This window comes from Aythya ferina (assembly GCF_964211825.1).
Source record: "Aythya ferina genome assembly, chromosome: Z".
NCBI classification, from domain to species: domain Eukaryota; kingdom Metazoa; phylum Chordata; class Aves; order Anseriformes; family Anatidae; genus Aythya; species Aythya ferina.
The window spans coordinates 53,649,142-53,676,534 of NC_140299.1; the positions used below are offsets into that span (position 1 = coordinate 53,649,142).

A 27,393-nucleotide genomic window follows, 5' to 3' on the forward strand; every position below is an offset into this window, starting at 1 on the left:
GGAGGGGCAGGCGCTGAGCTCTGCTCTCTGGGGACAGCGACAGGACCCGAGGGGACGGCATGGAGCTGGGACAGGGGAGGGTCAGGCTGGGGGTTAGGGAAAGGGTCTGCACCCAGAGGGTGCTCGGGCACGGGGACAGGCTCCCCAGGGCAGTGGTCACGGCACTGAGCCTGCTGGAACTCCAGAAGCATTTGGACAGTGCTCTCAGACACATGGTCTGATTTTTTGGAAATACGAATTAAGAATGATTTTCCTTAGGTCTGGGAGTGTCAGTGAGAGTATCTTGAAGTTGGTGCCTGGTACAGGTGACTTGAGTTGGCTCTTTACATCTAATGTGTATACACCAAAAATGACACTTCACAGAGGCTGTGATGTTCAGAATTTCTCAGTTTTGTTTATACATCATATTTTAAAATCTGTATGTGAATTTCAAAGTAGCTTTTTTCTTTTTTCTTTTTTTTCTTAATTACTATTTTTGTTTTATTACTGGCCCAACCAGCCTTGCCACTTCAAATCATTTGCTTTATGTACTTTGTTCTCTCCTTTGCAGCTGCAACTAGAGGCTTTTGGTTTACGTTCATGTTTTTATCTTGTTGGCATTTAGTTCATACCACAACGACAGTCCATCTGGAATATATATAATTTATAAGCCTACATATAGGCGTATGGTTTCAGTGAAGTTGTGCTCCAGCTGATGTGATTCAAACACCGTTGCAAAGTGGTTTTACTACACAGAACTACTTTCATTGTTAGTCTTTTCTTGTAACTGAACGGGAATATTCCCGAATTTGTGAAAGATTTTAGTCTGGCAGTATCTTAGTCATCATCATCATATTATTATTTTCCCCAGTTCCTAGAAGAGGTATTCTCTACATAGTGGGTTTCATGTAAGACCTCTTAGAGAAGAAGCCAAGAACTCAAATTGCTTGCCCACACTGCTGGGGTGAAAATGTTCTAGGTTTGGAGAAATTCAAATCTGAGAATACACTGAGAGCGTGGTTTAATTCTTAAACATCTGACTGTGCTTACTGACTGGAATTAGATATCCAAGATGGTCTAGACTGAAAAAAAAAAAAAATCAAAATATAAGATTTTGCACTCTAGCAGTAGAAGGTGCTGCTTGCAGTAATCAGTAATTGATTTGCCTCAGTTCCTCTATCAGCTGAAGCAAAAAGTACAGAGGCTAGATCAGAAATAAGTTGCTGAGCATATACCACATTGGAATGAATTTGTAATAGACTTCTTGAAAGGAATATTTCAGCAGGTATGCCAGAAATGCTGTGGAAATCTCTGAAGTTTATAAATAGGAGTTGGAAATTAGAGAGTAAGATCCAGGCAATAGTTGCAAGAACTTGTGGATGTCAGTCAGTTGTGCCTCAGACTCTGCTGGGGTGTTTCTACACCTGGTAGAAGTTTGCTTTTAAATGAATTGGGGTCTGCAGTGAGGGGGGTAGATGTTATAGACCTATCTGGGTTCCACCACTGATCAGCCTGAGACAGCAAAACATAGTCTTCCAGGAGAGAAGAATGTGAAAAGAGATGAGAATCTTGTCTGCACGCAGAAGCAAGAAACGGCAGAGGAGAGAGCTGCGAAGTTGCAAGGTGTCACCCGGAAAAGGGTAGGAGCTACGCAGCTTTGTAACGTGTATGGGGAGACTTGTGAGGAACTGAAACAGGCTAGCAATGGAGCTTAGCAGAGAGAGGCCTGGGAAATCACCTCAGAAATTTTTGTGGAGTGCCAGCAACAATCCAGAGAGCAGATCCTGAGTAAATTTGCCAGTTAGGACAGCATTTGTTCTGCAGAAATTTCCTGAGGCAGGTATGTAAACTGCGACTGATACCCCCCTGTCCCCAATCCCCTGTAATATGGTTAGCAGAACCAACAGTAAGGTAAAGAGCTGTAACACATCAGTCAGCTCGCCATGTATTGCCCCCCACTGCCCTTCTCTGTCCCCCGTTCCTGGCACCAGGGTGTGTTGACAGCCACTAGCAGGCAAGCCTCCTGCTGGCGGTGTGATTAAGCCCTTCAGCGTTATCAAAGCCTGGGTGCTGGGCCACCAACACGTGGCGACACCCATCATGGAACAGGGACGCCTAACAGCATGTGAGATATTGCCTATAAAATCAAGCAGCAGTAAGCCCTCACTGGGGCTTAGACTGGAACTGCTGCTGGACAGCAAAACCTTTGATCCCCATGAGGCCAGGGACACCCCCACCATCATCTTCTTCCTCTGAGGACTGAGTGAGTGACTCATGTTCTTTTAGGTGAAGTCTGAATGTGGAGTATGATTGCTGTATTATATGCTGATTATTAAGAATTTGACATATGATCTGCAGAGGATCCAGGTGGCTGAAAAGTCCACGTAACTAAGAATTTTATATAATAAGATAGCTGTATTAATTATTAGGCATTCTACATTAACTGTAAGCTAAATGCTAGAAATTTTACATAGGAATGAGATATGCTGACTGCTAAAGTTTTTATGTAATAATAAAGCTATAATTCTAACCAGAACCCTATGGCTATTCTTCATTCTGCCAAGGATACCCAGAAGAACCTTCCTGTCCCCCGTAGCCTCAGGTGACGTTCATTTCAGGCTGGCTTGAATGGTCTAAGCTGCAGTATGTGTTGTTAAAACTGAACAAAGTGACCAAGATGTAAGAACTACGTGAGCTGTGAGATATCTGAAAGCTGCGTTTTTTTTTATAAGCCAGTTGAACTGAAGTGTTGTATTGACAATGAAAGGAAATAGCAGAACTGTGGCAAAAATAAGCTTGTAAAACAACAAGGGGGAAGCCTTTGGCTGAAATACCGAAATGGTGTGCCAAATACAAGCAGGATATGTGTGGACTTCAGTTGGGATTGGTACAGTTTTATGGCTCAAATAGCGATTTCTTTTTGAGATCATGGGCTACAGAGCAATAGTGGAAGTGATTACATCTGTGGAAGGTCTTCCGGATCATCTCTCCATTTTCCATAACAGTTGTTTGCATCTAGTGACACCAACAGTGTTTTTTACACTTGGTCAAGAAGCATTAGCAAGTGAGGCAAAGGAAACATGACTGTTAGAGAAGCAGTTCACATTGTTATAGAAAATTCACCGGTGATAGATGAATATAAGCCTGTTCCAGCATTTTGTAACCCTCACTGTAAAGCGGTTCTTACGCATGTTTGTGTGGAATTTCCTGTGTTCCCGTTTTTGGCCATTGCCCCTTGTCCTATTGCTGCACAGCACTGCAAAGAGCCTGGCCCCCTCTATTTGCCTCCCACACTTCAGATATTTATAAACATGGATCAGTTCACCCCTCAGTCTTCTCCAGGCTGAACAGACCCAGGTCTCTCAGCCTTTCTTCATGGGGAAGATGCTCCAGGCCCCGTATCATCTTCGTGGCTCTCCTCTGGACTCTCTCCAGGAGATCCCTGTCTTTTTTGTACCGGGGAGCCCAGAACTGGACACAGTACTCCAGGTGAGGCCTGACTGGGGCAGAGTAGAGGGGCAGGATCACCTCCCTTGACCTGCTGGCCATGCTCTTTTTAATGTACCCCAGGATCCCGTTGGACTTCTTGGCCACAAAGGCTCACTGCTGGCTCAAGGCCAACCCGTCGTCCACCATCCCCAGGTCCTTCTCTGCAGAGCTCCTCTGCAGCAGGTCAGCTGCAGGAGAAGACTGAAATTGTTCATGTGAACATTTTTAGGTGCTTTGTACAACGTGTTTTGCAGAACTTGAGCTCAGGGTATTGCACAGAAGTGATATCCTTCCAAGAACACATATCTCTGTGACTAGTTTATTTTTGAGAGGTATTATAATGAACTTTTTGAAACTAAAGAGAGTCAACAAAATAAAACAAGTGAGTTAATGGACTTCAAAGGGCATTTCTGATAATCATTAACTGCGGTGTAAAGTCTTTATTGTTCTCTTTCACACACATGAGCAATCCTCTGAGAACAGGTGCTCTTTAGTGTTACATGCTGAAAACTCTTGCCCCTAGGATTAATAATGAAAAAAAAAAAAAAAGGCAAAACTGAAATGGGTGCACGTGGTCTTTTGCCTCCTCCTCTTCATGTGGTTTTCATTACATTGTCAGTAAATAACTGCAGTTATTTCTGGAAAACTAGTATACACTTTCAGGATGTAAATGTATTGCAACAAGAAATACAAGCTTACAGTGAGGTAAAGTATGTGGGGAAAAAAAAAAACCCACATGCTGTTGGTTTTGGCTCATTTGTCTAAGTGTTTTATGTTCATTACTGCTTTTATTACCACATATATCACATAAATGGGAAGATGTGTCCTGAAATGAGACACACTCTTATCAGTGAAGCCTTTGCAGAATGAACAGACACCCCTCACAAGACATTTATTGGTGGCCTAGTGAGTGATGTCTTCTGTTCATGATGGCCAATAAGGTGTTCGGTTGTAGCTCTCCACCTGTGTCTCAGTACCCCTCTTGTTGCTGTATAACATGCTTAGGTCATGGAGCAAGACTTTTGGAAATGGCTGCTGATTTAGTGAAGCTGAGCTGAACATGGTATATTGCAGCAGTGGAGAACTGCAGTGGGAACAGGGGGTTTTTAAGACCAGACACACCTGCTGTTTCCTAAGTAGCTTTGTGACACTGTGTTGTACTTCACTATTCCAATGTGCAATTGCAATGTATTCCAAAAAATGCTAAAATAAAACAAGCTTCCAAAGGGGCGGAGCTTGCTTGCTTTTTTTAGATATCTTGAATCCAGCTGTTCCCTAGTGTATCTCTTCATCAAGGCAAACAGTAGGAGAAAAGGATTCTGTAAAATGAACTGAGAAAGCCTGACCATACACAAGTTTACTATTTTTTGAGCAAGGGCATAGCCTTTAGTCTCAGAATTCAAGGTAATTTATAACGAACACGCTGCCTTTACTACTGGCTCTACAGACCATGCTGTTGGTTGTTATATATATGTAGCTCTTCACTGAGCCACTGAAAAAAAAAAAGCAGTATTTGAGAAGAAGACCACAGCTTATCACCTGGAGCTGTTGTAAACATATCTTCTTGTATAAAAAAGAGATAAATTTCTGCACAGTTCATCACTGAAGCTAAGTACAGTGTATGGGTATTATGCCTAAGATAAAACTTCATTTGCCCTTACAAATTCAGATAAAATCTCCGTGTTTTTTACTATCTTGAAATGCTTTTTACTTAGCACTTAGAAGCAAGTAAGAATGGAGGCTTGGGGAAGTGTGCAAAAGTATTAAACTCTGGCTTAACTTACATTTAACTCACATTTAACTTAATGATTACACTTCTGCAGACTTTAACAGGACCAAGGTTAATCAAACACAAAAGTCTTATGAAAGATTTTTCTGTAGCAATGCTTTTTAAGATCCATAAAGATCAGCCTTAATCTTTTGAGGAACAAACATGCGGAAGCAATTACGTCGGCTGTTTGCATAGATACATTAACCTTTCCACCTCACGTTCTGTCTGTGCTTGTTCTGTAGCTGCTCTGGGTCTTTCTTATTTACAGGCTCGCTAAAAATACTAAGACATGTCAAGTCATACCTCAAAAAAAGAAAAGCGATTTCTTTTTACCTCAGAATCTGTTGCTGAAGGACATTCTGGTAAGTCAAAATACTGACTGAAACTTTGCTTTTATTAATACTTGCACTGAAGAATGCTATTTGATGGGAGTTTAATCATATCTTCCCTCGTGGAGAAAAAAAAAAAAAAAAAAAAAAAAAAAGAACCAATTAATTACTTTGATTAGACTTCAGATTAATGTTTTTGTTTGCTTGGCAAGAATTTGTTTTATTTGTTTAGTATGTAACATAGTCTGGCATGAAGGGCTTTAAACTTTTGCTTGAGAGGAAGAAGTTTGGAGACATCTTCTACAACTAGACTTAGAGCTACCACATATACAGTGCATTGATTGCTTTTGTAATTCTGCAATGAAAAAAAAATATGTTTTTTTACATAGGTGATCATTTGTCTCAATTTCTGAAACATTTGGAATATTGAGCTTTGATTTTCTTGAGAGCTGCATTCCAGATACTAAATATAGCTGTTTTGCCACGTTGCTGTCCCTAATGCAAGTTTACATATGCTGTAGGCGGTACAAAACTAGTTTATTTTCCAGGGTCTGGGACTGAAAGACAATGCTTCAGCTCTAATTGCTGTTCATTAAAATCAGTTATTTTCCGCACAACATTGTTTAGACAGATGCGCATCTAGAAGATATGTTAACTTGTGGAGTAGAGGAAGTTTGGACCTTCAACATAAATACTAGTGATTTACATTTGCAGTAAAGGTAGCAACAGTTCCTTTTATTTTAACCTTCAGATGGATCATTTTAATTCTAAGGCTAAAATTAACATTACTTCTTTCCATATTAAAATAAAAGACAAAAAGCCTAATAGTAAGAAAATAAGGCTGATGTCAAACACTAAACTTTTTGCAGCTGAGTTTTTGTTGTGTATCTGTGTTCTCAGGATTGCAGTTTGCTATGTGGGAATGGCGTAGTGTGAGACCAGTTATAGTGTCACATCTGTCTGCCCAGCCCCTAGTGAATAGCCCAAGAGCTGCAAAACCACTGCAGCATGTAGTGTGTCACATCTAGAACCGCTGCAAAACACTTATTTGCTTTTAAACACTATGCTGTATGTTGTAATGGGGCAAATAGCTGAAGGCAATAAAACTTATCAGTTGTTCCAGGTTATGCCATTTCTGCTTGAGCATCAGATTCTGTGGCATAAACCTATTTTGCAACTTTCAGGGCTCAGTTTGACTCAGGGCAGTTGGCATATTTGCCATCTAATAAACTTTGAGCTTGGCATTACTGAATTTACACTGGATTTTAAATATAATTTCTGGGTCTGAAATTATGACCACATGATGTTTCTGTCTTTCATCTTACGTCCTTGTGTCATCAAACTGTGGTCATTTTTTAATCAGTGGTGGTACAATATAACTTATATAACCAACCATGTTTGTGATCCTGTAAGTAAATGCTCTAGCAAGAAATTTCAGTAAGGTAAGAGGACAAAGATCACACCCATCTGCAAAAGGGGCCCCACAGAGGATCTGGGAAACTACGGGGCCATTAGTCTTACTTCAAACCCTGAGAAGGTAATGGAACAAGTCCACTTATAAATGATTATAAGCCAAATGAAATAGGTGACTGGGAGGATCCAATACAACATCATTACTTGGAGTATCATCCTTGACAAACTGGCAAGATATAGATGGGACATGTCATCTGAGAGATGGAAATTGGCTAGCAGACCACACTCAGGGGGTGGTGATTGATGCCTTTCATGCAGCCTGGCAGCCCTTCACAAGTAGGGTCTGCCAGGGGTCGATGATGGGCCTCATGCTGTTCAATACCTTCACAAATGATCTGGACAATGACATTGAAAGCCCCCTCATAAGTTTGCTGCTGACACTAATCTGGGTGGTGAGGTGGACATGTTGCAAGGGAGAGCCATTTTACATGGATATGGACAGGATGGAAGAGTTGGCAAGTGAGAACTGGATATAGTTTAATAAGGACAACACAAGGTCCTGTGTCTGGGAGGACATGACCGAAGAGCCCAGTACAGGCTAGGAACTGTGCTTTGCTTTTAGCCTCATTCTAATTTGTGTTTGAGGTAATATTGATGGCACAAAGATCCACCTGTTCAAAGTTACAGGCTAGCATGGTTCACATTTCCTTTCTCTTAAAGTATGTTGGAAGTTGTACCATTCTGTTAGGGGAATCAAAATAGCACTTTTTGCATATCTGTGGGAAAGCTGAACACACTGCAAGTCTCTTTTCAGAGAAAATTTGAAAAGTACATATTTGTTATTTGGCAGATTGACAGGTATTAAACTTGTCTCTCAAGTAATTTAAATGACCTAAATTGTAAGTTTAAAATCGATGGGCCACTAGGCCTAGCTGTTAGCGCCGTCATGGAAATTGAATGTGCAGCCTGCTCCGTCAGCAAACACAAACCTGTGAGGAGTACAGGAAACCTCTGGGATATGGGAGGCCAGAAGAGGTGTCACCACCAGAGCTGCTGCTGGACAGGGGATTGTGCACATGGGGGCAGGAGCAGGGCTGAAACATCCTGGGTGCAAGTCAGCCTACAGTGCCATGGTGGTGTGGCCTTCAGGGTCTGCAGCTGGTGGGAGGCGCCTTCACATGGGCTCCTTGGCCGTTTGGCCAGTTTTTGTCACTTTGGCCAAATTTTTGGCCAAACTCTGGCTCAATGGGTGTTACCAGCTCTGGCCTGTGAAATCCCAATTTAAATTCCTGAATGAAAAATAATTGTCCTAATGTGTATAAGCTACAGTGATTAACTGAATTAATAGTTTCCTTTAACAGGTGTTCGTGAAATGTCAGGTTTCTGAATGGTTCAAATGTGGTTTCTCACTCATGAATGTCCTATGAGGACACTTGGGCTGTCCAGTCTGGAGAAGAGGAAGACAAGGGGTGATCTGGTGGCTCTCTGCAGCTCCCTGAGAAGGAGAAGCGCAGAGGGAGGTGCAGGTCTCTGCTCCCTGGTCACCCATGTCAGGACAGGAGGGAACGGCACGGAGCTGTGCCAGGGAAGTTCAGACTGGGCATTAGGAAGAAATTCTGTACCATGAGGGTGGGCAAACACTGGAACAAGTTTCCTAGGGAGGTGGTTGGAGCCCCCATGCCTGTTGGTGTTCAAGAATAAAATATCCTTAATTATATCCATTAACTTTTGGTTAGCTCTGAAGTGACCTTGAAAGGTCCCTTCTGAATGAATCCTTCATCATTCCTGGTGATGGTCCCTTCCATCACTCTATACTACTCTGCAGTTCTCATATTAACTTCACTTTAAGCCTTAAACTTTGCATTGAATTACAGATATTTGGGGGCATAGAATAACTGTTATTTTATAATTTCATTCTTATATGCTTTCTTTCAAAGAAGATTAAAAGTAAATAAGTTGTTTAAGGTGAACATTCAGTTACACTCCTCCTTCATTAACTTCATCTTTGGGCTCTCTAGTTTACCTGCATATGTAATGATATTCCCACAGGAGAGCAACAATAACATAGATAATTACATAGATAATTATGTAAACTTGCAAACAATAAAGACACCTGGTTTATGGATTCAGACAGTGCTGTAGATCTAGCTGCGTAGTTGTATGGCTGAATGTATTTACGATTTTTTTTGTTGTAATGATGGTGGGTACACTCTCTGCTGGGTTAAAAGCTGGCAGGATGGCTGGACCCAGAGAGTAGTGGTGAGGAGAGTGAAATCCAGCTGGTGACTGGTTATGAGTGGTGTTCCCCAGGGGTCGGTGCTAGAGCCCATCCTCTTTAACACCTTTATTGATTATTTGGATGAGGGAATTGAGTGCACCCTCACTAAGTTTGCAGACGACACCAAGTTGGGGGGGAAGTCTTGATATGCTGGAGGGCAGGAAGGCCCTGCAGGGGGACCTGGACAGGATGGGTGGGTGGGCAGAGGCCAGTGGGATGAGGTTCAACATGGCTAAGAGCTGGGTCCTGCACTTTGGCCACAACAACCCCATGCAGCGCCCCAGGCTTGGGGCAGAGTGGCTGGAAAGCTGTGCAGAGAAAAAGGATCTGGGGGAGCTGGTTGATGCTTGCCTGAACATCAGCCAGCAGCGTGCCCAGGTGGCCAAGAAGACCACTGGCATCCTGGCTTGTGGCAGGAACAGTGCAGCCAGCAGGAGCAGGGAGGTGATCATCCCCCTGTGCTCTGCTCTGGTGAGGCCGCACCTCAAGTACTGTGTTCAGTTTTGGGCCCCTCACTACAAGAAGAACATTGAGGCCCTGGAGCGTGTCCAGAGCAGGGCTGCAAAGCTGGTGAGGGGCCTGGAGCGCAAGTCCTGTGAGGAGCAGCTGAGGGAGCTGGGGGTGTTTAGTCTGGAGAAGAGGAGGCTCAGGGCAGACCTGAGCAATAAAATGCAGAAAGAGCAATAAAGAGGGTAGGAATGCAAACCCCTCACTGAAAGAGCTTGTCTTAAATACATGCTCAGAACATGCTTCTTACAACTCTTCTCCTAAAAATAGTATTTCTGGATGCATTTGCAGGTCTTTCTCTTTGTCCCTGACCCACTAGGCTGCTGGTCCTTGCAGACCATAGTAATATGTTTGTTAGATTTGACTTGAGGAGCGTTGTGAACACGGGTTAAGACATGTTCAGAATTTAAGTTGTTAAAATAGCCTCTTGGCAGATGTTCTATAAACAGAAGTCTCTTGGCCACTGGAAATAAAATTTTACTATGATTTTCACTTTTCAGTTTTTATCACAAAAATAAATGTTATGTGTTTCTTTTTTTTTTTTTCTTTTAGACAAGATGTGTGATCAGATAAGTGATGCTGTTCTAGATGCTCATCTCAGTATTGATCCAGATGCCAAGGTTGCCTGTGGTAAGTTCAAAGCAGATAGAAAAACAGATTAATGAAGCACAACAAGTAATCTCCGTTGATAAAACATCCTGTGCTCCAAAATTCTTGCAGTAGTTGGCTGGCAGTCAACACTTCAATAGTCAGTCAAGAGGCCAGTTCTTGTGTGCTGACTCGGAGAAGGGAAGACAGGAAAAAGACTGTAGAACATGAACAGAAAAAAAAAAAAAAAAAAAAAAAAAGAGAGAGAGAACAGAGGAAACGTATATGTCAGGACACATTTTCTGGTATAGTGAGTAAAATGTATTAATAAAACTAAAATCCTTGAGTGCTAAATATATATTTGCTGTGCCTTTACAGAACCAGTTCATTTGTATGTGATTCTGATCAAACTGGAGGCTAAGAACTTACTGTTCTTAGGATTGGGATGAACACAGAATGGGAATGTTTCTAAGGGCCTTTGAGAGCAAAGCCATTTCTTTCATAGAATAAGTGATACAGGCCATAGTTGGAGCAACAGCATCTTGGGAGTACCATGATCTAATGTGTCAGTTGGTCTAAGAAATCTCTTTTGATCCTTGAGGCACAGATGTAAGCAATGAGAAGAGGTAGGGGGAGGGTTTACTGTTTACATTAGACTTGGTGAAGCATGTATTTCAGTATTGCAGGCAGTTATGCTTCTAAAAGCTGGAGCTGGTAACAGAGAAACACTGCAAAAATGACAAGGACTAAAAATGGGTCACAAGAGATGTGAGAAACAAGATCAGTTGGTCTTATCAAAAAGAAGACTGAAGTGTGACATGATTACATAGGTAAATCCCTGATGCCTGTGATCTGTTGGGGGGGGGGGGAGGATAAGAGAAAAAAATTAGAAAAATATTAAAACTGCTGGCTAGAGTCAGAAAACTGGAGTATAGCATTAATGTATAAGTCTGGAAAAGATAATTGGTTGACCAGATGCAGTTTGCTTTTTAAAAAAATAAAAAGTAAAAAAATAGTTGCTTAGAGAAGAAAAAGCAGTTTCTGGGTAAAACTTAGAATTTCTATTTAATCGGTCAGGCCTACCCTCAAAGTTTCTGAAAGAAAAATAAAAGCATTATGCAAGTACTAAGTCACTGTAACACCACATTTTTATGTAACTATGAAACGTAATTTATGGAGATGTTGAAACTAGGTTCTATCTACCAATATAAAAAACTATATGAAGTTCTCTGAATTTTATTTGCTGCTTGGGCTTGTATGATCAGTGAGTTTTGCATATGAAGTTCTTAATTATTACACTGGCAAGTGCCACTTGCTGGTCGGTCTATGTGCTGCTGACATAAGATATAGCAGTAAAGTCAAGCAGGAGAATACTGTGTGCAAGTAACATAAAGCCAAAGGCAAAATCAGTATTCTACTTCCTCTCTGGTTAAGTGCAAGCCAAATGCTTTCTTGGGAATAAGAGATCCTTCCCAGTGTGTTCAGCAAATCAAAGTCAAGAGAAAAAATTAGCTAACCATAAACCATGACAGTATAAAAATGAACTGGAAATTTCTACCTTGTAGTGGTGTATTCTTCTGGGAAGTGGTGTATTCTTTTGGGAAGGCTTAAATGTTTAAGAAATTAATCCCCCCATGAAAAGCCCCAAACCTTGTAAGTTAACTTTCTCTCGAGTAGAACAAATGGGGGTGTTGTTAGGTCTCAGTTATGTGTTGCAGCTGTAGTGCAGCTCCTGAGCCATGCTTTCTTTTGGTTGCATTAAATTTCAATCAGGATGGGAAGTGGTCATAGGTAGCAAGATGAATCATTCTTCTCCTCATACTAAAAGAAGTGTCTTTGTGCCATGAAGTCTTGCGTCACTGTCAAAGCTTTGTGTGGTTGTTACTGGCCTGGGAATGTTTCTAGGGACTATTGGTAATGACTGGAGCCTTATTTTGCTGTTTCTCCAAGCCCTGGTTCTGTAACTTTGTGTTCTTCTGGAAAGACTTTCCCTGCTGGTAGGGACCACACAGGAAATGCTGCAAGTCATTCTGCTCCTCTTTGTGCCTGGAATATAAGGTCTCTTCTGCCAGTACAGGAATCACAGTATGATACCTGCCTCACACACTTAGGTGGTCTGCTACAGTCAGGCAGGCAGGAAGAAGATCACAGGTCAGTAGGGCAGGAGCACAGGGCTGAGTGTGAAACTAATGTTATCAGGATACCTTGTGCTGTAGCGGTATCGCTGCTTGGGTTTGATGTGCTCTGTAGGTTTAGGGCTACTGTGCTATTATGGACTCTCACTGAAGACCACCATGCTGTGTTCACAGCATAATTCAGAGATACAATGTGAGTTGGTATATAGCCCAGTAGTTCAGTATAGACTAATTCCTCTTGCAAACAGAAAAAAAGGTTGCCCTGCACTGTTTTTAACAGATTATCTAAGCTAAACTAGCAAGTGAAGCAAGCTTAATTGTCTTTATGTGATACTGCAGTCCATACCTCTACAATCTTATAGCATATGCCTGCCTGTAATACTTAACCTTGAAAACAAAATTATTCAGATTAGATGATGAAGAGATGGTAAAAGTGATGGATGAAATTCAGCCTAGGTCTATGTAAGGGGAAAGAGAGCACACTTAACCCCAAATATTAAAGGCTAGGTTCATTGCAAGCACACAGAAGTTGTACAATTACACGGGGGTTGTCACAGACACACATTTCTGTGGAAAGAGTCAGTTCTCAGTAGCTGTAAAAGCCCATGCTGAGGGTTAGGGATTGCACTGAAGCTGATGGACAGTGGAACTGAGAACATTGTTAAGCCAGTATGTAAATTCGGGGTTGCCTGTTGTGAATGCTGTGTGCAGTCTGTTCCTCTTATCCATCCCAGAAAGGCAATAGCAAGATTGTAAAAAGCCCTGGAAATAGTAACAGCATTGTCATGTGATGTCTTTAAATGAATAGCCTAGACCTCTTCAGTTCAGAACACAGGGGATTGAATGGGATATGAAATAGAGCTATATAGTTGTAGGTTGTATTGATGCGGTGATTTTTTTGTGGTTGAATGCAGTATGGTTTAACACAAAATGTAGAAGGCATGACATGAGATTTGAAGACCACATTGATGCTTGAAACAATATGAAATGATTCTGCACAGAATTTGTAATGTAGTTGTGGAGCTTCCCACTCCAGGATGCTGTAGATGCTAAAAGTTTTCATGGTTGCTAAGAGCAACTGTGTGAATTAATGTAACAAAAATCTGTCAGACTGGTAATGCCATCTGTTAATAAATGATGTCCCTCTAGCTTCAGCAAGTCCCTGAGCTGAAATTGGTGTAGACCAGGAAAGCATTTGGAGCACAGTGCTGTAGACTTGACATGCTCTTATAAATGTTTGGTGCTGGCTACTATCAAGATAGGATAATTGCATTAGATGGAACCCTCATGTACTGATTTTAATGTTAGTATCAGCTAAAGAGAAGAGTAACTGCACATGGACCTATGCTTATGCTAAGGCATTTCTGAGTTTCCTCTATAAGTAATCATTTGTTTATAGAACCTTCTTCAGAATCTTCTTGTGTAGTTGTAATGATAGTAGCAGTGTATATTTATATTTTTAATTAATTTATTTTTTTTCCCTGCAGAGTGTGTAGCAAAAACTGGAATGATTTTGCTTTGTGGAGAGATCACATCCCGGGCTATAGTAGATTACCAACAAATTGTAAGAGAGACCCTTAAGAGGATAGGGTATGATGACTCTTCTAAAGGTGAGTGAGATCCTTCTTGCATTCATTGGTGGATCTATTCTGCATGTGGCCACAGTCTTGTTTTTTTACGGTCTTCTTGAAAATAAAATGAAACGTGTATCCAGACCTACAAGAAAACTGCACAGTGGTTGATACAATTTTAGTGCCACAACTGGTACTGGGGAAGCTATTCGAAGTTGGCATGTTCAAAAAGACTTGTTCTTGAAAGGGCCATCTACCTCTTGCTCCTTGATGCAGAACTGGTGTTTGCTCAAATGTCAGAAGATGGTTATATCTGCAGGTTTGTACAGCAAAAGCTTTGACACTGGTGCTCCTTGTGCTTGGGGTGAATAAGCCTACAAAAGGATTATAAGCAACATCACAAGCTTTTGTGGGGCAACTTGTACAGCTACACTTCATACACCAGTTTAAAGAGCTAATTTTTCAACTAATACCTTGTACTTGCCCAGATCTTGAGACTGTTGAATGTGTTGATACTGTCTGCTTCTGTTAGCAATACAAAGCCATGACAGTTTAGGAAAGTTACATGCTTAGAGTTATTAAAGTCTTAGCCAAAATAACTAGATATTCCAAAAATGTTTCTCTAGCAGTTCCTGAACTTTGAAGAATATATGACCTAACTTTCCAAAACTCCCTTCATTAGGATTGGACTATAAGACTTGCACAGTTTTAGTGGCCTTAGAACAACAGTGTAAAGAGATCAAGCATGCTGTCTCCCATGGCAAGAGTGATGATGACCTTGGAGCAGGGGATCAGGTAATGGGACTTCATTCCAGGCACTTACTCAGATTTACTATATGCACAAAGAGTTAGATTTGTGTTGGAGCAGAGCCTTAAAAGCAACTGTACTGTAAGAATGAATGGCTAAATACTGTGCACTCTCTTAGCCTCTAGAAATGAAAAAAAAAAATAAAAGAATAAATAAATTAAATAAATAAATAAATAAGTTAAATAAATAAAAATAAAAAGAGAAGGAGAAAAAGTAACATAGCCATCTTATGGGTCCCTTCCAACTCGGGCTATTCTATGATTCTATGATCAGTAGCTTCACTGAAAGTGGCTTTTCTTGTTTCCTGCGGCCTTACTGACTAGAGCTACAATTAACCTTTTTATCAGTAGGTGGCAGTGCTGGTCTTTCGAGTCCTTTTGAGTAGCCCGTTTCTGCCTCTCAGGCATCAGATGTAGCATTATTTTAATTGCCATGAATGGGAGAGGACTGAGCAGTCTTTATGAGGTTTATATCTATTAATCCTTTGGATTCTTATGGATGTTGAAGTCACTCTTGGGAACCCAATCCTGGTGTATCTCTGATTCTTGTGCATGAAGATGTATAAATGTTATTTCAGACTGGCTGTGTTCACTTTGCACATTACTGCTGTATATTTCTAGGCTTGGGTGGTTTTAAAGTACTGTGTGGCAAAGACAGGTGCAGAAATGCAAAGAGAACATGGAAATATGTGGCCTTTTTTCCCTGATTTTCAATACAGTTCTCTGTTTTTCAATGCAGGGTTTGATGTTTGGTTATGCCACTGATGAAACCGAGGAATGCATGCCCTTAACAATCCTCCTGGCACACAAGCTTACTGCAAGGATAAAGGCTCTGGAACGGAATGGAACATGGCCCTGGGTTAGACCAGATGGGAAAACACAGGTTTGTAAAGTAGAAGCATAAAAAGGAGCTTACAAACTTTAAGGGTGAGTAACAAGAGAAATCATTTACCCTGTCTGCTGCTAAACCAGGATTCATATTGTTCTTGTTTGTTTGTTTTCCCAAAAATGGTGGTGTCTATTTTATATTCCAAGGTGGGGTGAATTTCACAAGGTACATGTGTGTAGCACACATGGGATGTTTAATCTGTTCTGTCAGTGCCTTTGCAGTTTTCTTCAAAATAACACTTGCATTTCGTTTCTTTTCCCCTGGAGTCTAAGATTAACAAATTACTGTCATCAAGCAGTTTTTGTTGTTGTTGTTTGTTTGTTTGTTTTCTGAACAAATACCAGTATTCCAGAATCCTGGACTGAGATAGTTCTATGGTTTCTCAGCTAAAGCAGGCCTGCTTTTGTGTCAAACCCTATATATGCCGTATTTGATCGTTGGTCAGAGCCACTAACAGCCGTGTTGCAGAGCTGAGTGGATGAGTCACTGTGCCACACTGTAAGAGTGATGTACTTTGGCAGTCTCAAAGGCAGTAAGTCATCTGTCTTTCAGGCTGTGAAATCTTCAGCAGAGGAAAGGAAATCTATGCATGTGGCATTTCCAAGGCAGTGCAGTGTTTTATTCTTAATTGTTGTTGCTTTAGTGGGAATGAACTGCATTGAGTTGTACTGCTGCAGCTGTTACAGTGCAACATGAGTTGTGTCCGTTGCTTTTGGCAGCAGTGCATAGAATACATGAATATGCCTGCCATAGTGTAGGTATCCAAACATTTTTGAAGAGTAGCAAAGTAGATGTCTTCTGAGTCTGCAAGAAAACCTGTATTAAGGATGAAGCAATGCCATATATTTGCACGTATGTAAAAGGCATGCAGCGTGTAGCAAAAGATACAGCCCACCATATCATAAACTACAGTTACATATTTCAGCAGGGTTCTCCAAAAATTAATTTGGCTTTACTACTTGAAGTTACGTTAGCATGCCAAACTGAATGAGTTTAGCATCTGTCAGTAGAAATCTTAGGCTTCTGTATCATACCAGCTGATTTTTTCTATCTCTGTGGAAACACATGTAATAACCTTTACTTAACTCTTTTGGTGATGGTACTTTAACACTTTCTGTATCTGTTCCCATGGTGATACTAAACATGAGCAACAACCCATTAATTTTCATCCATTTTATTTTATTTTATTTTATTTTATTTTATTTTATTTTATTTTATTTTATTTTATTTTATTTTATTTTATTTTATTTTATTTTATTTTATTTTATTTTATTTTATTTTATTTTATTTTAGCTGTAGAAAAGAATTGTGAAGTGTTTTTTTGTTTGTTTGTTTTTAATTTTCCAACTAGTTTTCCATCTGAAGAAGAGTGCCATAGAGGTGCTGCTGACCTTGAGTGATTTGTTTCCAGGTCACTATGGAATACAAGGACAGCAATGGAACAGTGGAACCCATCCGAGTACACACAGTTGTGATTTCAGTACATCATGCCCCAGATGTACCTCTACAACACATACAGAAGGAGCTAATGGAGAAAGTTGTTAAAGAAGTCATTCCAGAGAAGTATCTTGATGAGCAAACAATTTATCATCTGCTTCCAAGTGAAAAGTTTGTAGAAGGTGGTCCTAAGGTATGGTGCTCTGAAAGAAGAAAGGCTAAACAGGCTTGGATTCAGAAAGCCTGAACAGATGTTGCCACATTTCTAAATGCTGTCTTGCACTGCTATGACTTTAAATAAAAAAGTATATATATTTTTAAGGAAGCTTCAGTCACTTCTACTGGAGTTTTAGTACTGAACAGCTTGCATCTAAACTGAGCTGTACCTGCTTGGATAGCCAATTATAAAGATTCTTGGATTTTTGTCTTGCTCTCAGAAGGTATTTTAAATGACTGAATGTTTTCCTGTAGGTCACATGCTAAAATGCCTGACAGGAAGAATCTATTTGCTTTCACACTAAAAACAAAATATAATAATAATAATAATAATAATAATAAAAATTAAAAAAAAAAAAAAAAAAAAAAAAAACAGAAATAACTACATCTTCTATAATTGAGTTTCTACATATAAATAAGCAAGCATCTACATTTATATCATTCAGAAAGCTTCACAAAAGTTAATGGAACCCTTAATGTACTAAACCCCTTGCTACTTGTTAGAATTTGACTTCTGTTCCAGTTTCAACATACTAGTACCAATAAGCAGGTCATTGCTATGAATTTGTAAAAAGTTTCATTGTACAAAACTTTTTAGTTTTGTGTAAGGAATTAAATTACTAAACTTACAAGGTGTGCTCATGATCATACTGGAATGGTGTAGGGAAACTCTTTTCACTGAGGAATAAATATCAGCTTTACTCCTATATTACTTATTTGGAGATCTAATGTTAGTGTATTAACTAAATTAATACAATTAAACAGTTAATGCTGTTCTAGGATGGAGTTTCTTGACATTCTAGTGTTTGTTTAACAGCTTGCAGTTAACAGCTTTGCTAATCTCACAGAAAGACAATAATTCTCTGCTGGTTGAACAAGTTAAATCATCTCATCAAGTTGTGGGAAGCAGGCCAAAGTCCATGCAAAAGGGTGGTTTTCCATCACTGGGGATGCAGGCAGGTGGGAAGAAGCAAGGAGAAGTATCAAGCAGTCCTTGTACCACCAGTGAACCGTTGGATAAACTCAGATAAAATATTTCAGTGCCCTTGTGCGAGACAGCACTGAGATGCAGCTCTGTGAAGCTACTGCTTCCACTTTAGTATGTGTATGTAAGCGAAGCTTGTTAACCTTTTGGGTCTTACGTGATCTGTTGTTCAGCAAGGCCTTTTGTCTCTCAAAATTCTTCACTTCTGTCAAGTGTTATTGAATGAAGTCATTGGTCAGCAATCCAGAGAAAGTATTTCAACATTGCTGATTTGAAGGCAGCACACTTTTTGTGACACGTTCAGTTATGCCACTTTCTTAGTAGTTTTCTAACGTTATTGCAGCAGGGATGGTTTAGTACATCCCTGAAAAAATAATTCCAGTTATGTACATACCATTCATTAAACAGTTGTATGTGAAAGTAGGTACTGTGAACAATGAGTTGCATCTGTGGCAAATGCGAAATAAAGCTGTACCTAGTAACCTAGCATGGGATTGGATAAACTGTTGTGTCTCATGAATATTCAATTTTTTGTCCTGCAGAGTGATGCTGGACTGACTGGCAGGAAGATCATTGTGGATAGCTATGGAGGCTGGGGGGCCCATGGCGGAGGTGCTTTCTCTGGAAAAGACCCTTCCAAAGTCGATCGTTCTGCAGCGTATGCAGCTCGCTGGGTTGCAAAATCACTGGTAAAAGCTGGTCTCTGCAAAAGAGTATTAATCCAGGTAAGGGCAACTGTGGAAGTAATACACCATAACAGAAATTCTGTCTCCTCAGTTTTTCCCTCAGAATACATGCCAAAATCACAGTCCCACTCCAGGTTAAGAAGATCATGTCCCATATTAAAATGGGTCTCCAGGGTGTTCGTCTTGGGAAAGTGTTAAGGAGGCCTGTGAGGGAAGCCAAAGACACAGACCAGGAAGTACCTGAAACAAGGAGTGTTCTTAGTAGTACTCTTCCTCCAGCTCTGTTGCTACCCCTGCTTCTGGGCACTATACCATTGCTGCTTTTATTTCAGGGAACTCAAGTGATCTTCCCCACACATGTGCACTTCCAGCACTTCAACTTGTGTTGCACTGCACATTACAGACAGCTATGTTAGCAGTATCTAGATGCAGCTGCGCAACCTTCTCTTCTAAATGTTCATATTGCTTGTAGCTTAAACCACTTCAAGCTGTATTTGAAATTACCCAAAAGCTACTGCAAATTCTCTGTCGTGGGTTCCTGTTATACTATTATTGTGTGAGCTAAGACTAAAAGCAAAATTCAATTATATAAGACTTTTTAAAGAGTTTAATACAAGAACAACTTTCATCAATCTTATATGTTCAGAAGAAATGCACTTCCTTTCTCAGGCATGAATTTTGGGGACTATTAAGTCTAAGAAATGGAAGGAGATTTTTTATTGACACTTACACAGTTACACCATTAAGTACAAATCCAAAGTAAATGCTAAACAATTGAGGTTTGTCCAGGCAGTTGGTAATACACCAGATCAAGCTGTGATCTGATTGATGCTTTGTTGGAGAAGTATGTTTAGAGTTCTTTACCTTCACCATTGAGCAGAGAGGAGGTCCACTGAATCTGTTTAAAATCAAGGATTTGATACCCAGACATACTGATTAGGAACAAGACCCATTACTTTATATGTGCATGTGTTTGATATCTGATTAAACTTAAAGTCTTGAGTAAAACAAGAAAAGGGGAGATTGGGAATACAGCAAGCACAGATAGCAATGTTTACCAAATTACTATTTTATTTTATTTTATTTTATTTTATTTTATTTTATTTTATTTTATTTTATTTTATTTTATTTTATTTTATTTTATTTTTATTTTATTTTATTTTATTTTATTTTATTTTATTTTATTTTATTTTATTTTAATTTTATTTTATTATTTTCCTGAGGGAATACAAATTTCTGACTTGGTATGCATATTTGTAGTGGTATTTTTGAACACATATATCACTGTCTTAATTCATTAGTTAGGTGGGAATGTTGTTATTTCATTACTCTTAGAGACCCTCCTTAAGTTCCCGAGTCTGACTGTAGTAGACAAGGCAAGATTAATTTCGTAAACAGCAAAATACGGAGATGTCAGATATTAGCAATATTGGGAAGAAAGGAAGAGAGAAGAGGATGAGAGCAGAAAAGCAAAGGTCCTTGTAAGTTGTAGAAGGCTGGATTAAAGATTAACATGGAAAAATCTATCAAGTGGAAATATTAATGTGTTTTCATCCCAGTAGTGGCTGTATTGTAAGACCCTGCCAGCCTCCAGCGAGGCTTATGATTGAGCTGGCTTTGCTATGGACATTGTTTCCACACTAACCAGCTTTTAATACTAAAAAGGCAAAATGCAGTTCCAGATGGGAACTGCAGGCTGATTAGCTGTATATTATCACACATACCATGTAGTTTTTATTTAGCATTATATAGAATTATCAGCCTATTTTTTTAATGAAAAACAGGCTTACCATTACAGTGACTTATACTTAGTCCGACTGATGGTTAAACAACTCAAAATTATCTAAGGGGAAGATTTGCATTATTGGGGTAGTTTCTATCAAAAATCAATTCTGGGTTACTAAAAAGTACCAAGATAGAACTGAGCCACTGGACTTACTGCTTCCTGAAGTCTGCAGAAACCAGACACAGTGAGGAAGACCTGTGAACTTCAGTGAAATGGTTTATGTTGCTTAGTTACATTCAAGCAAAACACATTTTCATATAAATGCATCCTGATTAAAAAAAAAAAAATGAAGCATGTGTTAGCCTATGCTACAGGAGGACTATGTTTCTGAAAGGGACTGAATGACAAAAGCAAATAGATTTCAAGAGAACTTGACAGTACTGTGCTATGGTGAAAAGAAACTAATGCGATTCTTGGACATCAGAAAGATGCTATAGAGCTGAATATAATGAAATTGCAGGCAGTACTCCCTGCATTACTTTGTGTCTTTCTGATAATTGTGTTTTTAAAAGTACATGAAAGTATTGGATGAAGACAGTGCATGCAAAAAGTTGTTCTGGGAAAAAAAGTGCTTTAAGAAGTAAAGCTTTTCTTCTTTTTTTAAGACCCATCCTACATACTTTTTTCTTTTTTTTACTTGCCTCTGGGAAAAAAAATAAATAAATATATATATATATTTGTAGATCTCAGAACCTGGAGTCTCAGGGGCTTGAAGTCCTTGAGTCTAACCAATGGTGAAGGATGCAAAATGACAGTATCTGAGCACGTAGAAGGTACCTCTTTTGCTTTTAAGGCTTGTCACCCAGGTCTAATATTTGATCAAGATGAACATTTTATGAAGAAAATAGGCGATTTCCTAACATAAAAGAAAACCAGCAAAAACATATTTCCTAGCTTTCTATATACAGAAAAAGTACATATGAACTTCCCTTGTTAAATAAGATAGATCTTTCTCTTAAACAAAATGTAGGAAGGACTCTTTAACTGCATCTGAGTTATGTGTGTGTCTTCCACAGCTATCATATGCTATTGGTCTGAGTCATCCTCTTGCGATCTCAGTGTTTCATTATGGAACCTCAGACAGATCCGAAGAAGAGCTGCTCGAGATTGTACAGAAAAACTTTGATCTACGCCTTGGAGCTATCATAAGGTTTGTGTGCTATTAGTATTTGCTGAAAGGAATCGTGTTCTTAATGCTTTTCTAAAGCAGTTTAATATTAATATTTCTGGCTCCTAACCTCACAGAAGTCACCTTCATCATATGTCTATTGCTGCTGTCACTTCTGCTGTTGCCTGACCCACACACTCAGTACAGCATACAAAGCCTGGTTCATAAATCCTATCACAAGATGTTCTGAATAAGTAAGGTCTGGCCGAACTGTATAATGCCACATCTCCCAGTAACCCTGGTAGTGTGCTATGGAGCAGTTCATTAGTCAGGTGGTAGCAAGCTTGGTTAAGTAGAATTAGAATTTAACATTAGATGTAGAGTGTAAGCCTCCCCGTCCCAGGTTTATCTGGAGAGCATCAGAAATATTGCCTCTTACTGAAAGAAGTACTCGGTTAAATATGGTCTCCCCGCATTCGATCTTTAGGTGGCAACAAATTGTAAGTCAGCTGCCATGAGACGGCAAGATTCTGGTGTCTTCACTTTACTAGCAGTCCCTTTGAAATGAGTGGGTAGTTAGTGCCGTAATTTGCTCTTACTCATGCACAGAAACTGTGCGTTGCCTTACCACAGTAGTGGCAGAATGGTGCTTGCTGTTGCTTTTCTGGGGATGTTGACCATTAGCCCCAAAGAGAAAGCAGCACTTGTAAGGTACTAGCTTCTCCAAAAGAGCAAAATGTAACCTGTGTTCTGCATCAGGAAATCTGAAGTCAGCTAAACTTAATTTAAATGGAATGCAGGTATCTTAAATGCTCTCTTAAGCCTCATTAAGAGGTTGAAGTATTTTGTGTTTAAAACAACGGGGGGTGGGGGGGGAGAATAAATAAATAAATAAATAATCCTGCCATGAGATGTCCTGAAGTGAAAAGTCAGTTATGATCAGAAACGTATGAGTCATTGAGGCTACCACGCAGTCACTGAGGACAAGAAAATCCAAAACTACTCAGGCTGCTTCCTGCAGCCAACCCAGGTATATACCTTTCTGAAATATTTGTGGACCTGAGCAAGGAGGTGTTTTAGACAGACATAGTCGTTATATTTAAAGAAGCATGGGAATTGTGATCTTCTCTCAGAGCACAAAAGGCTGGAAGAGAGAAGCAGAGTCAGCTCCTGTGCTTATCAGCAGTGACCCGCCTACACACCATGCAGCAGTAATTTGACCCTAATATTTTTCCTTCTTTTTGTCCTTTTTGTGAACAACTCAGGATGTGAACTTTTAGGAGGTAGATGTCATTACAAGTTTGTAGTCCATCATCCTGAGACCTAATTATAGAGTCTCACTCTCTCAGTCGTGAAGAAGTTTTGAATCTCCTGGACGATTTTCACCAAACTTTGCAGTCTTGACTTCATTTTGTGAAATATACAACTAATGGAGAGAGACACTCTCTCTTTTTTCTATTAAAGGAGCTGCCACACAAACTTTACTTCTTATTAAAATCTGTAGAATTTGACATGGGAGCTCAAGTCTGAGACAGATAGCAGCAAGAGTCTTCATGAATTGAGTCTGTCACTTTGAGCAATACTGGTTTTAAAACATCAGTTCTGAAATGCTAACATGTGTGTTTGATGTCTCATTATTTGAGGAAACCACTTGTAATGATTCACTTCTTTTTTTTGCTCTGGAGCTATTAATATCATTCTGGTCTATGTATTCTGGAGAATTCTTTATTGTATTTGACTATGAGGGGGAAAATGCCAACATCTGAATGAATATGAGGGCTCTTTTTTCCTTAGGAGGGAGCCGTTTCTCAATACCAATCCACTATGAGACAGTATCAATATTTTTCCAGTGAGGCCAACCTTTTACAATTCTTTTCAGAATGTTTTCTGAACATATACACTGAGCGTAGAGTTGAAGTTTTTGTTTTTGTTTGTTGTTTTTTAATATATATATTCTGAGTTATTATGGCAACTTAAATTGCTAGGCAATGTTTTCTACATGTCATCAGTTTTACAAATTGAATTGAAACTCTAATTTTCCTTTGTAATTATGGCAGTTCATTGCCATCAATAGTTTGTGTGGAGGTTCCCAGACACATTCCTTGATTTGGTACAGAAAAAAATACTGCATTTTTAAAGTACATTTTCTTAGTCCCAGAACTTGCGAAGACAGAAGGCAGAAAACAGGCAAAACCAAGATAATTGTTTAGTGAATATTTCCTTGGTAAATTTACCTCATGACCATTAAAGTCCTTTAAATGGTGCTAGCTACCAATTCTAACCAACTAAGCACCGAAGTATTTTATGCTGTCTTACTTTTCATCTAGTTGGAACTCACATTTTGATGTTTTTTGCTATTACAATCAAGTACGGATGACTGTAGTGGCTCTTGAAGCATGTGATCGTATTACATAAAATGTTATTTGAGGCAAGACTTAGCTGCTGTTCATCATAAGATCCACAAATGACCCCTTAAGTGTTAGAATATGTAATATCTTCACCATCTAAAAAGAATTAACAATCCTGCTAGTATTTGTGTTGCTTTTCTTACTTCGCTATTCCTCAGCTGGTTTTCTCTCTAGCAGCTTAAGATATGAATCATCTATTTTAAACGTGCTTTTAAAGATAATTAAACATAATAATAACGAATGAAGAAAGCACAAATAGAGGAAAATGTCAGGCCTTGCCTGATATAAAGAAAAACATGGGTGTAGATACCTTTGACTAACCATTTAGCATAGCTGCAATCTGCTACATGATGCAGACTAAAACCCAAGAATCATGACTTGCATCTTCATTATTTATCTAGCCACAGTCATTGTTATGCCCTATTCTGGTGAGTCTGTGCAGTAGACATAAGCAGTTTTAAACCTCCACAATTACTCAGTCCACTAGATGATGATCGTCTTTGGCTGCTTTTTTTGAGATCAACATTGTCTATCTAGAAGAGTAGCACTCAAAAATATTCTGCATTAGACTCACAATAACACAAAATGCATTCTTGCTTGCACAGGTATACCTGAACTTCATTCCAATTGCAATGCTTCTGCATTAGAGTGCTTGCTTATAAAGCTTAACTGTATTACCTTATCTTTGTTAAATTTGAAGAAAGCTGACTGTAGTTACTTTAAATTGAAGCTATCAGCTCACTACCTTTCCTGATGTAATGCTTAGTGACTGGGCAAGGAAACAATGCCTAATATTTTAAATCTTTATTCTAGGGGTAATACTGATTGTCCCTCCGACATGTCTAAATCACAAAACACACTGGAGTAAAGTGTTGTGTTTTTTCTTTTCATTCAGGGAGCTGGATTTGAAGAGGCCAATCTATCAAAAAACAGCTTGCTATGGGCACTTTGGGAGAGAAGAATTTACGTGGGAAATACCCAAAAAGCTTGTGTATTAAGCTTTTCAGAATGCTTCATTTAATTGAAAGGTGGTTTAACAATCAGATACAATTCCAAGCTGTTCATGAAAAGACTGTATCTACTCTTTTTTTTTTTTTTTTTTTTTTTTTTTAAATGACGTTGTGTAGCTAACAGATGTACTAAAAAATAATTGTATTTAATTTCTAGCTTTCACCATGACCTCACTCTTTAAATGTATGCAGCTCAATTAACATACTTTTCAGCTCTGTCTTTGGTAACGTGTGAACAACTTAGGCCTTTGGCTTCCATCAGATGTAAATTGTACAGATGCTTGTCAAAGTCAGTACTGTCCTGCCAGAGAAGCCTGCTACTGCTTACCCAGTTAACTTTGTCCTGAAGTGGGCAAGGTAACTTCCAACAGCTGCCTGTGACAGGAGAAAGAAATAATGCAAATTGCCTAAATTCTCTGGGCAGTGACCTCCACAACTACAGTTTTAGTTACGGTATTTCTGGTCAGAGCAAATGATTAAAAACACCCATTTCAGAACGTAGTTTGTTGTAACTCTAAATGTACTTAGGTCTGAGGTAGTGTTATCTGTTTGCTTTTAACATTGTAGTGTTGTAGGTTTACCTCTGTGAAAGCTGATGGACTCCTTTGTTGTAATGCTTTTACTTATTTATAGTTACTCCTTTTCAAACTGAAAATATCCATGTCTGCATGAGTTGGAAAAGGTTGTGTAATGTTTCAGTTAAGTTTCATTTAGTCACTTCTGAAATGTAAAATCTTTTTGCAAAAAAACACTTGGAGGACATTATTTTCCTTTGACTTCTGGTTAAGAGCACAAAATGGAGAGGGAGAATTCAAAATCATTCAGCTTTTGTTTTTTTTTTTTTTTTTTCAAGGACTGGAAAAGATGAAAAGGCTTGCATACAGGAGGTAGCACTATCCATCCAATCTCCAGAGCTTCTGCCTACACATTTTTAGCAAATCTTCCAATAAGTATTCAATTAATGTTATTTTCATAGGGTAGCTATTTTGCTCAATGTGAAATCTTCCTCAAAAACAATAGAGGACATGTGCCTTGTTTAAAACAAGCAAACAGAAAAAGGCTACCTCTGCTAAATTTGTAGTGCTTAGTACAAAATCAGAGACAAAACAATTGCTCCACAAAATCAATTAACATCTTTTCAAAATGCTTTCCTACTGCAAGTCTATAAATGAATCACTTAAGCTGTAGCCTCAAAACTGAAAAATGATGCCCAGAGCAGACATAATCATCAAGACTGAAGTTATTGCTGAAAATTTAGGTAAATTATTATGTAGCCTACATACAGCAGTCAATCAAAATATTTTTATTTCCAAGTGTTGCAGCTGATATTTTAATAAATGTGTTAATATCAAACGAACAGGCTTTTCTTTGAAATATGTGTCTACAATATGTTGTACAAATCCATCAAAACATAGTGGTTCATCACCTGTGTGAGAAATTGTAACTGCATATCAGATTAAAAGCCCCAAATAGTTTATGCATTGTACTTTGAGACTTCAGCCAGAGTAGCAGTCTGCACAGATATTCAGCTAATAAAGTTACAAGTATGAAAAATATGTGTTATAGTAAAATAATTTGTAACATCATAACGATGTACACTGTAACATATAGAGCCATTAGTGGCTGTTCTAGGAAACGTGGTGTTTTTGTGTTTTTTTTTTTTTTTTTTTTTCAAATAGTGAACTTAGATGTGCACTTCCAAAAGTTAATGATCCTCATGAAGTCCTTTGAGGTAGAACTAAACCTAAATCTTTCAAAAGGACATAGTTTCGCTCAAACCTAGAGAAGCCAATTAGAGAAGAAAATGAATGAAACGGAAGTGCCAGCTTGGCTATGAAAGTCTCTTTCTTTCTGATCTCAGAAGAGATGAAGAGTTTCTGCTGGCAAAACGAAGACATTAAAATTAAGAAAGGTCAAAACCTGTTCTATTTGCTTTGTGTCAGAATTAGCTTTGACTCATGCTTTCAGAGTACATCACAAGATCAGCTGCACCAAAAAATA

General features: G+C 39.1%; 1 protein-coding gene across 8 annotated transcripts; it reads left to right on the forward strand.

Annotated features, from left to right (window-relative positions):
- Positions 1 to 748: 748 nt before the first annotated feature.
- On the forward strand, positions 749 to 26,749 carry LOC311426829 (S-adenosylmethionine synthase-like). Of its 8 annotated transcripts, none has more exons than XM_084503509.1 (10): positions 749 to 1,819; positions 5,508 to 5,601; positions 10,319 to 10,396; positions 13,977 to 14,099; positions 14,743 to 14,855; positions 15,607 to 15,750; positions 17,168 to 17,386; positions 18,937 to 19,119; positions 21,883 to 22,016; positions 25,278 to 26,749. In XM_084503509.1, exons 2-10 carry the CDS (start codon positions 5,529 to 5,531, stop codon positions 25,378 to 25,380), a joined length of 1,170 nt encoding a protein of 389 aa, XP_084359635.1. In that variant the 5' UTR covers positions 749 to 1,819; positions 5,508 to 5,528; the 3' UTR covers positions 25,381 to 26,749. The 8 variants fall into 8 exon arrangements, with proteins under 8 accessions (XP_084359635.1, XP_084359639.1, XP_084359641.1 ...); XM_084503508.1 differs by lacking the exon at positions 749 to 1,819 and adding an exon at positions 2,065 to 2,242; XM_084503510.1 differs by lacking the exon at positions 749 to 1,819 and adding an exon at positions 2,563 to 2,581.
- The last annotated feature ends 644 nt before the right edge of the window (positions 26,750 to 27,393 follow it).